Consider the following 16,111-nt stretch of genomic DNA (forward strand, 5'->3'; position numbering starts at 1 on the left):
TATGTAATGCATAGTCATAAATTGACAGAGCCGAAGAAATCTTAATATTAGCTCTCTCATTTTGCACATATATGAAGATTTATTCAAAAACTTCAACTAGAAGATGAAGTATATTTGCATTATAAATTTAGAGATTTCTGTGTGAGATTAAAGTGATTGATTGTCTTGGAATGTTTTCTGTTCCAAAGATAAAGGCAGCCACAGGATTAAACTTGTTTAAATTACCGTTCTGTCACTATTTAATGCATTACTTAATCTTAGTGGGTGGTATGGCTTAATGCTGCTACTGTCAGCATTGCATACAGTACTCCTAATGCAATTTTGCAAGTTAATTCAAGTGTTTAAATTCTTGTTGGTTTTTCTCTTTGTTCTTAGGGGTGCCTAAAAGTCGTAGAGGAGAAATTTGGCAGTTTTTAGCTCTACAGTATCGTTTGAGGCACCGATTGCCAAGTAAACAACAACCTCCTGACATTTCCTATAAAGAGCTTTTGAAGCAGCTCACAGCTCAGCAACATGCTATCCTTGTAGATTTAGGTATGGTTGCCATATTGATAAATAGCTTACTAAAGCGCATATCCTGTCCTTTTGTTGAAGTTATTAATGGCCCTTTCTTTTTGGGAGAAAGGACATGCATATATCCAGTTCCATTCTCCTTTCTGTGGCGTCTAGACAATTTTGTAACAAAACGTTTTTGAAGGTATTTCTGTTTGCCTAACTTAGTTCTTACTTCTCTTTTTCTCCATTGGGTTATGTTATCAGAACAGAAGACTTCTTCGAGAGTCCTATGGAGTAGGCATTCAGTAACTGTTTATTTAATGAATCTAGGAAACAATGGGCAGGCCTGGAAAGAATGATGGCAAAGACTGTGAACTAGGCTGAGAGAGAGGGATTTTAGAGGATAGCTATTCAGGCAGTAGATTCCATGCATATGAGAGTGAAAAATGAGGAGAGCAAATTTCAAGGAAAATTGAGAAATAATGACAAAGGAAGTAATTTTTTAAGACTAAGGTTTAGTGAGAAAAAAGGGCACATAAAGGTGTGTATTTGTGTTCTTTTTTATTTTGGTTCATTTTTTTAAACTGAAGTAACAATGTAATAGAGATTATGCTTTTCCTTATAAAGGGGGAAATTGATACTGCAACCATCTGTGTCCTTTCAGCCTTTTCACTTGTTTACACTGTAGATTATTATTACTAATTTCTGGAAAAATTATTTACGTATGTATGTGGGAAAGAAAGCAAAAAAATTTTCGATAGGCATCTCTTCGAGTTCTGATAGAAAGTACTTGTTCAGCAAAGGCATAAAATCTGAGAAGCTAGTGTAAGACCTCATTTTCTTTTGAATGAAGAAATGTCACGCCAACACTTACAGTTTGGGTAGTGGAGATGCGTTTGTTACAGTACTTAGTTGTTACCATTGGGAGATTTCTGACTCAATTGCTCCACGCTGAAGCTGTTTCACGTTAATTTCATGCCCCCAAGTAGGAGGGAAATATTTTAAAATTTTTGTTATTTTTCTCTTTCCTTTTTTTTCTTCCTTTCTTTTTCTTTTTTTAAAACATTCATAGAAGTGACAGTTATTCAGGCAATTCTGGGGAGAAAACATTTCCTAAATATGAAGATAAATGGAAAAACTGCTTCCAGTGTCAAATTCCTAGAAAAGGAGTAGGAAGTCTGTATGTGACTGACTGGATTTTTTCCTTCAAATTAGATGATGATTACACTGTTTAAGAATTCTGTTTTATTAAGTTAAAACATGAGCTCTACTGGAATTATTTGACTTGGTGACAAATTTGAATCCTTGGGTTGCTTTGTGTCAAGACTTCACTTTAACACCAGACTATTTTCCTCCCCAAATTAATCTGCTCTTCTACAGAAGAAAGTTGTTTCACAATGTTTCCTGAAATGAACTGGGTGGATGGGTGGGTTGGTATAGTGATTAGAAGAATGTTAGTCTTGGAACAGAATGATCTGGATTAGCTAAATCAGGGGTGGGGAAACTGGGGCCTTGAGGCCACATGTGACCCTCTAGGTCCTCAAGTGAGGTCCCTTGACTGAATCCATACTTCACAGAACAAATCCCCATAATGAAAGGATCTGAATAAAAAATTCTCTGAAGTTTGGATTCAGTTAAAGAGCTACATTGGAGGACCTAGAGGGCCACGTACGGCCTTGAGGCTGAAGGTTCCCCACCCCTGAGTTAAATGTTGCTTAGCTCAAGTTTTCTTTTACATCCAAACATGTACTTAACCACAAGAGAATATGTGTGTGTGTGTGTGTGTGTTTATGCATATGTATACACACACACACACACATATACACCCATGTAATTTTTTTTCTCTCACTCTAACAGGAAGGACCTTTCCCACTCATCCTTACTTTTCTGTACAGCTGGGATCTGGGCAGCTATCCCTCTTTAACCTTTTGAAGGCCTATTCTTTGCTGGATAAAGAAGTGGGTTACTGCCAGGGGATTAGTTTTGTGGCTGGAGTACTGCTTCTGCATATGAGTGAAGAGCAAGCTTTTGAAATGCTCAAGTTCCTCATGTATGACCTCGGATTCCGGAAACAGTACAGACCAGACATGATGTCACTCCAGGTGAGTCAGTGCTTTGTGATAAAGAAAGCAAAATCTTGATAGCAGATATCTTGGTAATAATTCCATTCGGATGTAACATAGTTCAGACACCTCTATTAAAAATCTTGGAATGAAAATAAGTATTGGAATGTAGGTAAATGCACCATTTCCTATTGTTTTACTGGATTTTCTTAGAACTTGGAGATATACTAAGTCTTTAGGAATAATTATAGATAACATTCCATTTTTATACTATACTTTTTAAACAAAGGGCTTGAAATAATTAAGCATTTAGAAAGACAGAACAGAGGGAGTCCTGAGTTTAAACCTTGACTTTAAAAATCAATACTCGATGACCTCTAATGTCATTTTACATTCGAAGTCTATGACTGTGATAGTACAAGTACAGACTACATAGAGAGAATGTGTGCTCTTAGAATTTCTTACTTTCTTCCAGTTCATTATTTGGGTAGGATCACAGATCATTGCTGAAAGTTTTTTTTCCTTTCTCTTGGGTATTGAAATAGCAATCTTCTTGATTAATTTATCTTTTTTGAACTTAACATGAAAGCCTCGTTAGAAACTAACCCACATGAAACCAAAAAATAAAATGGTTCTCAGATTTTGCCTTTGAGAAAGAGAATTTATTTTCTTTTGTTTAGTCCTTGAAAATGTGGGGTAAAATTAGAGATGCTCCTTTTCATTTTAACTTATTTGTCTGTTTCTTGAAAAATGTGATTGAGGTAGGGAGTGGTCAGGATTTTTCTCCTCAGAAAAGCGAGATGTAGAGAGAATTCTCAGAATTCTCATGCTTGTCCTAACTTTGGGCAAGAATTAAATACCTTGGAATTTCAAAAGAACTGTTATATCATCAATGTGGATTTTCCCTCTACTTAAGTATGGAAAGAATCTAACCTTGTTCATCTTGTTCGAGAGTCTGAGAATCTTTAGATAAACTTCTGATGCTGAGCCTCTTTACACCTAACTAACCTGGTGCTCTGGACAGTCCTATCCTGTTCACCTTTCTGCCTCAACCCCACCCCCCCATTACATGTTAAAACAGTTTGTAACAATTTTTTAAAGTTTTGAGTTCCAAATTCTGTCCTTTCCACTCTCCCTCTCCCTTCTCTCTTCTCCGCCCCCCCCCCCCCCCAATAGTAAACAGTCTAGTATAGATTGTGTGTGAGAATGTATGGTCACCTTCAAGGTATGGTCACTACTTGAAGAGGTGCCAGAGTTGGAATTCAGTAAGTAGATGGAGGTACTTTTTGGTAGCATGTCAAATTATTGCCAAAGTGACTGTAGAAAATTTTTTTCAGATATTACCTCATATTAGGTTCATATATCTTTGTTCCCAGGCAGGTCACCTGAATTGAACAGTTATGAATTCTGAAGATACATCTATATATAGCTGCTATTTAGTATTTGCTGCTTGTAGAAATGTGTGAGTTGATACCTACAAAGACAGAAATCACTTCCATTATCATTTCTTTAAATTTTTTTTAATCTGACAAACAGATTTTGCCTATAGATACAGGAATTAAAATCTTTTTATATATAGGGTAATTTCTTCCAAAAAACTTAAAAGAAGTTTTTTTGTTTCCTATAGTTAAAGGTAGACATGCTACAAAATTCACTTAGAAATAAATCACTTAGGTGTCTATGAAATATACATGTTATGTATATAAATCAACTTAATTTAACTGGTGATCACCCAGAGATGGTTCCATTTATACCTGTATTTGTGAAACTATAACTGAATTTCAAAAATCTTGAATGACAATATTCTAGTAGTTTGTAAAATATGTGAATAGGATGTTTCCCTTAGCAAAATGAGACTCAACACTTCCCACATCACAGAACAATGAGTTAGAATTTTCTTTTATTGAAAATGAGGAACAGAGGACTCTCAGAATAGCTTTTTAGAGAGGAATTTAAAAACCCTGGCAATATTTGTAATCTAACTATTAACTTTTTAAAAATTGTTTAAGAAAGAATGGCACTTAGTAAATGGTAGCTTTTGCCTTTTAGGAGTTTGGCAGAGTATCAAGCCTGTTTGTGGTCTTCCCGTTAACCTCACCATTTCCTTTTCTCTTCCATGAGACACACACACACACACACACACACACACACACACACACATAAACTATATGCATACATAAATGAATACATATTTCTTCTCTAGTTTTGATTAAAAAGGTAAATAAAACAGTTTACATTTTTTTTGTGAAAGGACTTTTTTTATAGTTGGCAGGCACTATAATGAGAAGGGGTATCTTTATCTGACTCCTTCCTCCAGTGGCACACATTGAATTATCCTCCTTTTCCCTTTTCCCCTTCCCTTTTCTTTTTGTCTTCTTATCGCAACAGCCCCTCACAGGGCCCAGTGCTGATTGATTTAGAAGTTTGCTCCATTTTTCCTACCTGGTTTCTTTTGATGCCTCTTTAGACAGCTTTGTGGACTTTGGCTCTGGAGGCTCACTGTATTAGTACTTAAATGACTTTAGCCCAACTGCAGCTCAGACCTACCAAAATCAAGGGATCCATCAGCCTGAGTCTCTGCCCTTACCTGTCTTTAAAACAAAGAAACAAACAAACAAATACTATTTTCTCCAAGAAGTCTCTTTCAATTCCCCCAACTGGTAATGATGACACATTTCACACTTCAACACTGATTACTCTTTTAAGTTCAGTTCTCCATTATTTTGTACTTTGTGTGTTCTCTTGGAAAGAGTGATGAATTTGGGGTCAGGGGATCTGGTTTCCCATCTTCACTTTGTCGCTTAATACCCATGTGATCTAGGGCAGGTCCGTTAACCTCTCTGTGCCACAGTTTTCTCATTTGTAAAGTGAATAGGTTGGACTAGATGATGTTTAAGGTCACTTCAGACTCTCCATCTGTGATCTTGTATCCCCTTACTAGGCTGTAAACTTCATTAGCATGGAGACTGCTGTCTTTAGTACCTGTTTATATTGTCTGATGCCCATCCTGCCCTATGAGAGCCAAGTAGGCATATTCTCTTGCTACTCACATCCCTCTTTAATCCCTTCATGTAGGAAAATCATTTAACAACCCTCCCCTATATCACCCTACCCAGATTCTTACTGCAGTTACCTCTGGACTCCCAGGTCTATCTCCTTCCTTTTTCATGGAGTTCAATATTGACTTAGGCTTCCCCTCCTCATTAGCCCTTTCAACATGTAGGAAATTCAGTATGTGTTTAGTTCTTTTTAAACATCGTTGCCTCCAAATTTACCAGCTTCCTCAACTCTGGTGCTCTCCGTTTTCATTCCGTATTAGTTACATACTGAGATGGTCAGAAAACTCAAGAAGCTTCAGTGTTTCCCTGTTGCTGCTACAAAAAATATAAATTCCTCAACTTGGCATTTAAATCCCATCCTTGCAGATTTATTTCATATTGTTCTCTTTCATGCACTGTGTCCATCCAGACAGTGCTCCTTGCTGTCCCCTGAACTCAGCATTGTCTCTTCATCTTTGCCTTTCCTTCATTTCCTCTGCCATGGACCGTCCTCCCTACTCAGCCTCTAATTACTTTGACCCTTCATTGAGGTTCAACTCAGATGTGACATTCTAGAGGAAATCTGTCTTGATTGTCTTAGTTGATAGTGTTCTTTCTTTCCCTATGTTGTTATATATTTACTTGTTTGGATAAGTATTGTATTTTTCATCCTTCTTTAGGTAACCTTCTTGAAGGCTGGGACTTTTTCTTTTTGTCTGTGTTTACCTAGTGCGTAATACCTAATAGGCATTTAAGAAATATTTATTGAATTGACTTGGATTTGTATTTAAATTAAACTTTGTCTTCCCCATTAGCCAGTTCAGTGCTCTTTATATTATACAGATTAAAATCTTTTTTGGTCAGGTAAATATACTTTATTTCTTTGTGTGATTGATCCTGATGTTTATATTTTCTTTGAATTCCTGGCTTAAGCTGTAGAGAAGTCATAAAAATGTGATTTTTGTGTTATAACCATTATTTTCCTGGATAAGAACAGCAGAATATTTTGGATTAAGTAACTCAAAATTAAGTATGATCTCTTTTGATTTTACCTACCTGTTGGCTTCCTATAAAATTTGTTATACTGAATTAATTGTTAGGTTGATTTAAAGCTGGAATTTCCAATTTCTAGAACTTGAATCTGCTGTTGAAGTACACATGAAAGCAATATATTTTTCTAGTAGGATTTACTGAAATAATTATTCTTCTAACCATTTATATTTCAGTCACGATAAGCTCCTTTGTTTTATAACTGTACTTTTACATGATCATGGAAAACAGTGTTATGAAGGAATTGGAATTAGCAGCAGCTTAAGTTTCTGAGTGTATAATTTTAGTTGGACAGTGGTAGTGGGCAGGCCTAAGGATCTTGCTACTGGGGAGGGGGGCGGGGGATTGGTGTATCACTGGACTTGGGAGTTCTCAGTTGCAGTGTGCTAAGCCTTTTGGATATTAGTACTAATGTGGTGAGCCCCTAGGCGTGGGGGGTAAGGTGGGGATCAGCCAGGCTGCCTAAGGAGGAGTGAACCAGCCCAATTTAGAAATAAAGCAAAATTTCCCATGCCAGAAGTGGGATATGGCCAGAAAGTGACCCTTCACTTCTAGTGTGGTTGAGATAGGGATTCTTGGTACCAAAACAAACAAACAAATGTATATTATACTTAAAGATCAAATACCTAGCTAAAGTCTGAGCAGGGCAAAACGGTTAGCAAATTCATAAATTGTTGTTTAAATTTTTGTTTGTAAGACTAATTATGATTAATAAGAAAATAAACTGGATTTCCTAAGTATATATTTGAATTTCACATCAGGGCACGGATGATACCTCAAATCAAAGACAGAATATCTTACTTGAACTTTAGGGATAGAAATGTCAAGAGTTGTATTTGAGCTACACCTGGAAGGATGGATAGGAATAAACAGGTAGTTATCTTGAATCATGAAGAGTACCTGTGTGTGATGTGTACTTCCATTAATGCAAATAAATGTCTGGGACTTGTTTGACATTGATGCATAGGTTTTTAATGACCCTCTCTGATATAAATAGACTTAGACTTCTGGATCACCCTTTAACTCATAATATTAATAGAATTGCTTTGAGAAAGTTTATATGAAGTTTAAAGAGTTACAAAACCTTTAATGAAGTGTAAATTGTATATTTTGGAAACATCAAAACAAGCATATAACATTCTTCCTCTTAAAATTAACTTTAGATTCAGATGTATCAGCTCTCCAGGCTCCTTCATGACTATCATCGAGATCTCTACAATCATCTTGAAGAGAATGAAATCAGCCCCAGTCTTTATGCTGCCCCCTGGTTCCTCACATTGTTTGCCTCCCAATTTCCACTAGGATTTGTAGCCAGAGTTTTTGGTAAGATATGAACTATAGTCAATTGAGCATTTTTATTTGTTGCAGAAACAAAACACTACCTAGCCATATGGTACCCCATTTTTTACATCTTGTGTTAACAGTGGCAAATTGTTATTGGAATCTGATCCTTGTATCTAGCTTGATAATAATTTGAAACCATATGAGTCTTAAATAGAGTTGAAATGAGAAACCCCAACAATTGAGCCACTGCCGTTGGACAGGAAGCAATAGAACTCTTATTTTCATATGTTCTTAAAAGAGAAATCAATGTCTTATTTTTCTTGGATCTGAGCCAGGCATTCTCACAGTACTGATTTCTGCATGGGTCTTTAGCCCTGACTTTGCTCTGCTTTTCCTTTGCCCAGTAGACATCTCTTTCCATGTAACAAACACTTTTCTAATGAGATTATCTACCTAAGTATCTTTGTAAATATTTTTTTAATTATCTCTTTATTGTTATTGGAGCAATAATTTTAATTCCTCCTTTTTGTTGCTTGTCCTGGCTTCTCTTTTAGTGATATTAGCCATTGGTTCCCCTTCCCCACCCCCCATCTTGGCTAAGAGACAGGTTGAAAGAGTGCTCAGATGTCTGAGTCATGGATGTATGACTGAACAGCCTTACATAACTCGAGTTGGGATGCTTGTGTTCCTGAAGGGTGGGCAGTGACCTAGTTTCCAAGTATCATTTTAAAGAGGTTCAGCTATTTGTTTGTGGCAGTTTCAAGGAACTCAGAGCACTTCCTAGAGAGTCATGACTTAGTTTCCACATTACAGCTCAATATTATTTGGTCAGCACTAGCATTTTGGATTGTGACAGTTGTCAAGCACCATCTATCCTCTGGATTATTTGTCAGCCATCTTGTTAAAAATTAAAAACTTACTAGTCTGCCCTTTCCAAGATTCAGCTTTTTAGCCAGGGAGTCTGTAATCAGAAGTAAAGAAATACAGAAGTGGCCCAGAGAGCCAGAACCCTCAAATTCATCATGTTTACTAAATGCCTGCCTTCAGTATATTGGATGCTGCATTCTGCAGTACTGATGCCAAGACAAAAATCTGAAAGGCCTTTGGCCTTGGAGGCTGCCCAGGGGAATGAGGAACTTTCAACAGGACTCCCACAGTATAGGAAGAGAATGAAATTTTTAGGGGAAATCCAGATGTTGATTGCCCGGGCCTAACTGTGTCAGGCCAGTACCGAAGTTCTTCACTCACCACCTCAGAAAGCGTGGGTTATGACTTTCTCTCTTTTTTTTTTCTGTACTTGTCAGTGAATACATGTATTTCTTTTCTTTGGTACAGTTGTCTCATCAACTACTTACTTAGGGGTAGCACTTTGTCTGCTGAGGATCTGCACAAATTAGATGTGAATATATGTGGTTAAACCCTTCTTCTTTCTATGGACCCACTGTTTGATCATCTATCAGTACTTGCATGTCTCTGGAGTTCTATGCATAGGATCTTAGACCTGTAGTTGGAAGGAACCTCAGAGGTCACATTTCTGGTCCAGCCCCATCAATTTACAGATGAGAAAACTGTGGGTGAGGCAGGTTAAAATGATTTGCCTAAGATTGCCCAGGATAGTAAGATTCATGGGTCCTCTGACTCCAGAGCCACTACTGTTTGTAGTAGCCTGTGCTGCATCACTTGTCCTTATAATGGAAAAAGCAAAAACAAACCCAGAAACAAACAAACCTTTTTAGGCTTTTCTTTTCCACTCTAGCCTTAGATTCCTTTGGAGTAAAGGGATTGAATATAATTTCAAAGGAATTGAATAACAATATGAACTTCAGTTCCATAGAAGGCCTTGCTTTATTTACAGCACTGTCCACCTTGTACTATCCTTTTTGGATTCTGAAAGGATCGGTCTAATTCTTTTCAAGGGATAGGATCATATGATCACAAGTAGAGCTGGAAATGATCTTAGCATTCCTCTAGTATCAGTCTTATTTTACTGTTGAGGACACTGAAGCCCAGGAAGATTCGAATGACTTGCTGACAGTCACAAAAGTGACCAATGTCAAGAGTCAAGATTCAAAATCAGGTTCTCCTCTTGTTTTGGGAGAAATAAGAAGCAGGTAAACACAGTCTTTTTATAGTACTTAATTAGTTTAGATTCTTTTTTTTTAAATTAATTTTATTTATTTTCAGCGTCACACAATCACTACCTTACAACTTAGATGGTTATTTTTCCCTCCCTCCCTCTCCCTCCCCGAGATGGCATACAATCCTATATAGGTTCTACACATACATTCCTATTAAATACACTTTCACTATAGTCATGCTGTGTAGAAGAATTAAAATGAATGGGAGAAATCATCTAACAAACCAAAACACAATACACACACAAAAAACAATCTACTACATTCTGCGATTGAATTCCATAGATTTTTCTCTGGGATTTAGATTCTTTATTTAAAAAGTAATACACAGATGAAATTTTATATATAGTTTTATATTCAAAGATTTAGAATAACCCAAATCCTGAGAAAAATAGTGAGTTAAGAGGAATATAGTACTTAGGTTTATCCACATCTAGGACTCTTTAATATAAGCCTCCATTTCCCTTCCAAGGTTATTAATGTGGTTTACTTTATCTGTTTTCCCCAAATTGTTCACTTATTGTCTCTGTACCCAGTGACTCCTAGACAAAAAAAAAAATATTAGAATTTAGACCATGATAAGATTGTGTGAAGATCAAGTGATACAACATATGTAAAGAACATTATGAACTTTAAAGCAAATGTTTTCCAACCCTTTTTTCTTTTCTTTTTCCCCCCTTCTTTTCTTTTCCTATTGAATTCTTACCCATCCTTTGAGGTCCAGCTGAAATGCTACTTCCCCATAATTCACATGGACACTATACTTACAGCCACGCATCATCCAGTATTTTTGTATGATAGATTTGCCAAGTTCTTTCCACACAAAAACTATGTGTAGTAAATAGTACAACTATTATTATTTCCATTTTACAGGTGAGGAAACTGAGCCTCACAGTGATTCAGTGGCTTAGCCATGGTCTCATAGTTAGTAAGTATTGGAGTGAGGACTCAAATCTGTCTTGTGACGCTAGTGCTTTTTCTGCTTTTGTGTTTGTTTCTATGAAGCACTGCCTTATCTTCCCTGTTGGTGATAACTTTCTCTCAGGCCTGATATAGCCCTTTTCCCCCCTATAATTAAATTTATTTTCAGTTTTCAACATTCACTTCCACAAAATTTTGAATTTCAAATTTTCTCCCCATCTCCCCTCTCTCCCCACCCCAGGACAGTGTGTATTCTGATTACCCCTTCCTCCATTCTGCCCTCACTTCTATCACCCCCCTCCCTCCATTCCTTTCCCTTCTGTTTTTCTGTAGGGCAAGATAGATTTATATACCCCATTACCTATATATCTTATTTCCTACTTGCATTTTTTAACATTGATTTTTAAAGCTTTGAGTTCCACATTCTCTCCCTTCCCCCTTCCTCACCCACCCTCATTGAGAAGGCAAGCAGTTTGATATAGGTTATACATGTGTAGTCATGTAAAATACTTCCATGTTGTGAAAGACTAACTATATTTTCCTCTATTCTGTCCCACCCTCCATTTATTCTATTCTCTTCTTTGACTTGTCCCTCCACAAAAGTGCTTCTGATTACCACTTCCCCCAATCTGCCATCCTTTCTATTATCTCCTCTCTCTTATGACCTCCCCCCCTGCTTTCCTGTAGGGTAAGATAAGCTTCCATACCCAATTGAGTGTATATGTTATTCCCTCCTGAAGCCAAATCTGATGAAAGGAAGGCTCACTTGATCCTTCTCATCTTCCCTTTCTTCCCCTCCACTTGTAAAAGCTCTTTCTTGTCTCTTTTATGTGAGAAGATTTACTACATTCTACCTCTCTCTTTCTCCCAGTATATTCCTCTCAACACTTAATTTTATTTTTTAGATATCATCCCTTCATATTCAGCTCACTATGTGCCCTCTGTCTTTCTCTCTCTCTCTCTCCATACATATACATACACACGTATATACACACACATATGCACACATATATGTATATATATCTGTATCTCTATCTATATACACACACACATACACATATACATATATATATTCCCTCCAACTATCCTAATACTGAGAAAGGTCTCATGAGTTAAAAATGTCATCTTTCCATGTAGGAATGTCCAACTTTATATAAAAAGTTCAACTTTAATAAGTCCTTTATGGCTTCTCTTTCTTGTTTACCTTTTCATGCTTCTCTTGATTCTTGTATTTGAAAGTCAAACTTTCTGTTCAGTTCTGATCTTTTCAACAAGAATTCTTGGAAGTCCTCTACTTCATTAAAATTCCATGTTTTCCCCCAAAGTATTATGCTCAGTTTTGCTGGGTAGGTGATTCTTGGTTTTAATCCTATCTCCTTTGACCTCTGGAATATCATATTCCATGTCCTCTTGTCCCTTAGTCTGGAAGCAGTCAAATCTTGTGTTATCGTGATTGTGTTTTCATGTACTTGAATTGTTTCTTTCTTGCTGCTTATAATATTTTCTCCTTGACCTGGGAACTCTGGAATTTGTCTACAATATTCCTAGGAGTTTTCCTTTTGGGATCTCTTTCAGGAGGTGATTGATGAATCCTTTCAATTTCTATTTTACCCACTGGTTCTAGAATATGAGGACAGTTTTCTTTGGTAATTTCTTGAAAGATAATGTCTAGGCTTTTTTTTGATTATGGCTTTCAGGTAGACCAACAATTTTAAAATTATCTCTCCTGAATCCATTTTCCAGATCAGTTCTTTTTCCATTGAGATATTTCACATTGTCTTCTGTTTTTTCATTCTTTTGGTTTTTTTTAAAAAATAATTTCTTGATTTCTCATAAAGTAATTAGTTTCCATTTGCTCCATTGTAATTTTTAAGGAATTATTTTCTTCAGTGTGCTTTTGGATCTCATTTGCCATTTGGGTTAGTCTAATTTTAAAGGTATTATTTTTTTCAGTATTTTTGGGGTCTCCTTGAGCAAACTGTTGAATTGTTTTTCATGACTTTCTTGCATCACTCTCATTTCTCTTTCCAGTTTTTTCTCTACTTCTCTTACTTGATTTTCAAATCCCTTTTGAGCTCTTCTGTGGCCTGAAATCAATTCATATTTTTCTTAGGGGCCTTTGATGCAGGAACTTTGACTTTGTTGTCTTCTTCTGGTTGTATGTTTTGATATTCCTTGTCACCAGTGATGTAAGAAAATACCTTGTCACTGAGAAAGTAAGACTCTGTAGTCTGTTTTTTCCTCTCATTTGCTCATTTTCCTAGCCAATTACTTGACTTTTGAACTCTTTGTTAAGTGAAGGACTCCAGAAGGAGACACTGCCCAAGCAGTGGCCTGCTCCAGCTCCATCCTTGCAGGCATGGCACATGCCAAACTGTGCTCTACTCCCAGCCCAGATTGTCTTGGGCTGGATATTTGCTTCACTCTGTCATTTTGTTGCTTGTGTTTCTCTAGAATTCATTTATAGTCATTCTTTACAGTTTTTTGTGGGGTATGGGGGGAGAGCTCAAACAGATCCCTGCTTCTACTCTACCATCTTGGTTGGCTCTGCCCCCTATTGCCTGTTGTTTAGCCCCTTTCTAATGTATGTATCATGTATTTTTATAAATTAAAGTTCTCTATATATGGAACTTTTCCTTCTATTAGATTTTAAGCTCTGTGAAGTCATGGACCATGTCGTGCTTAAATTCTGAATTTCTCCTCATGCCTTTACACAATAGAGAGGTACTTGATACATTTTTGCTGAATTTAAGGTATAGTCATTATTATTATTTCTCAGTAACTTTCTGGTTTCAGGGAAGGCTCATTTTTTCTTGTGCTTAGCTGTCCATGTTGATAATTAGTAAAGACAATGTTTGTATCTGTTTTTGCAAACACTCTCTGGAGGTTCTCATCAGAATAAAGTAGAATTCATAGATTAAGCCTGAGAATCACTAAATCAGGCTTTCCTGGAAGACTTCTTTTTTCATTGACATAATATCTCTAAAGAAATTTCCTGTGGAGGTTCAGTTTCCCTTAATATGTCTTTTTGTGAATTCTTTCATGTTTCACTTCTCTTTTCCTTAAAGAAAATCTAGTCTGTCTCTTTCCAGAAAGAGTTCACTTAGATCACTGTACTGTTTTCATTGGGTAAGTGTCTTATGGCTCACCTCAAAAAGCTGATATTATACTTCTGCAGAGAACACTTTCCCTCACTTCTAGATTTGAAAGTCTGAAGGATGCCCTCCCACAAATGTCACTGTGAGCTTTGTTATGATGCCAGTTGCTGTTTCCTTCTTTGAATTTTCATAAGCTTTTGTGGCTGAGGATGGGAAAAGCATGTTTAGTAATGAGTATTTTACCTAATTATTACTGATTTTGTCATCGTCTGTTCTTATCTGAGGTTCCTTGTTTTGCCACGGCACATTGAAATATCTAGAGACAGCATGACACAGTAGATAGAGAACTGGCCTTGGAGTCAGGAAGAGCTGGGTTCAAGTCCTTCCTGGGACACATTATAACTCTATGACCTGGGGCATGTAACATTAAGTTATGGTCTTGTTGTTGATTCAGTGTTATTGATCTGTTAATATTGCAGGAGACTTAGATCCCAGGGAGTTTCCTATGTAGGTAAAACCATCAGTCTGGAATCCTTTCTCTCTTCCTCTTTCTCCTCTTCCACAGCTATTTCGGACAGGGGTCAGGTAGACATTCACCACCTGTTTTGATGTGGCCTATGAACCAAGAATAATTCTTACATTTCTAAGCACAAAAAAACTTGAAAGTGTAAAAACCATTTTTAGCTCTCTGACAAATACAGGCTACAGAGTAGGTAGCACTTTGTGAATCCCTGATCTAGATGGGGAGATTTGGAAATGGAGGTAATTACTTTTTAGTAGTCAGTTTCCATTAAAGTCTTACTCTCATTACGTAATGGAAAGTATTCTGAAGGCTTTGTCAACAGAATATTAGTTTTAACAGGTTGGTCCTTAAAAACTGGAAAAATTTGAAGTACTGATTGAGCATTAGAGACTTTTGTGCCACCTGTCAGAGGAATAGCCTAGCTAAATTCAGAGAGCTTGATTGCCAGAAGGTAATAACTTGACATTTCTTTTGGCTCAAGCAACTAATCAGGGGAGCAGCCCACTAAGGTCCGAAGGGGTTATGGACTTCACTGGTGGTGGGAGCACTCACACGGATCAAGTATCATGGGTTCTGGAATGCTGATACAGGTTAATCACAGCAGCTCAAGTGCTGATCTTCTCTAATAGAATGAAAGAATCCTGAATTTGGAGCCAGAAGACTTAAGGTTCTAGCCTTAGTTGTGCCACCTCAGTTTTTCTGTTATAAGATGTGTTTCCTTTGCTGCTTGCTTTTGTAGGACTTTTGTGAGGATCTGCGTTAGTTAGAATCCTGGCTTTCTTTAATTAGCTATATGACTTTTAGCACATCACTGACTTTCACTGACTCAGTGAATAATCCTTGTATTGCCTGTGGCGTTGGGTCATTGTGGAGAAAGTATTTGGTAAACCTTAAAACACTGCATGAATTTGAGTTTTGTTGTATTGAAGAGCACCATATTAGATGATAGACGAGCTGTTTTATTCTCATCATTTTTCCTGTGTTACGTTAGGTAATATTTACTTTTCTTTATCCTTCTATTTAGCATACATCTTTATCTTGATTAATAGGAGGGAAAAAGTCTTTTTTTATTTCCCATTGTGATGTCGGTGTAGTAAATTATTGTTTAGTTCATTTATTTATTTTAATAATGGTGATAATCATTGAGTTGTAACTGGTCATTACTTTTTGCATTTCCTGCTGTGAAGAAAAATACCTTCAGGTGGTGTTATGTACTTTTCTTTCTTTCTAGTGTGTTGCATTGACTTTGGGGGTTTTTATTTTTAAAATATGTCATGAATTTGTAAGCAAGTATATACAGACACAGATATAAGTATATATAAATGTGTCTGTAATTTGAATTTTCATTGTGGCTTTATTGACAGTTTTTATTGGGCCAGATTAAAATGAAAATATTTGGTTTCAAAGGTTAAATAAAAAATTCAGAAACATTTAAGTCTAAGTCATTTTGAAAAATCTTTGCTTAGTTCCTATAAATTAACAGTTCAATTTCTTTAAAATAAAC

General features: G+C 36.6%; 1 protein-coding gene across 7 annotated transcripts in view; it reads left to right on the plus strand.

Moving 5' to 3' along the window:
• Positions 1-16,111, plus strand: part of TBC1D4 (TBC1 domain family member 4) — a 216,783-nt gene that overhangs the window by 188,877 nt on the left and 11,795 nt on the right. For all 7 annotated transcript variants that reach the window (XM_072622295.1, XM_072622300.1, XM_072622294.1 and 4 more), the window contains 3 exons: positions 376-534; positions 2,353-2,597; positions 7,810-7,969. In XM_072622295.1, coding sequence (XP_072478396.1) covers positions 376-534; positions 2,353-2,597; positions 7,810-7,969 — 564 coding nt within the window. The remainder of the gene's footprint in view (positions 1-375; positions 535-2,352; positions 2,598-7,809; positions 7,970-16,111) is intronic.

Source organism: Notamacropus eugenii, chromosome 6 (genome assembly GCF_028372415.1).
Source record: "Notamacropus eugenii isolate mMacEug1 chromosome 6, mMacEug1.pri_v2, whole genome shotgun sequence".
Classification (NCBI taxonomy): Eukaryota; Metazoa; Chordata; class Mammalia; order Diprotodontia; family Macropodidae; genus Notamacropus; species Notamacropus eugenii.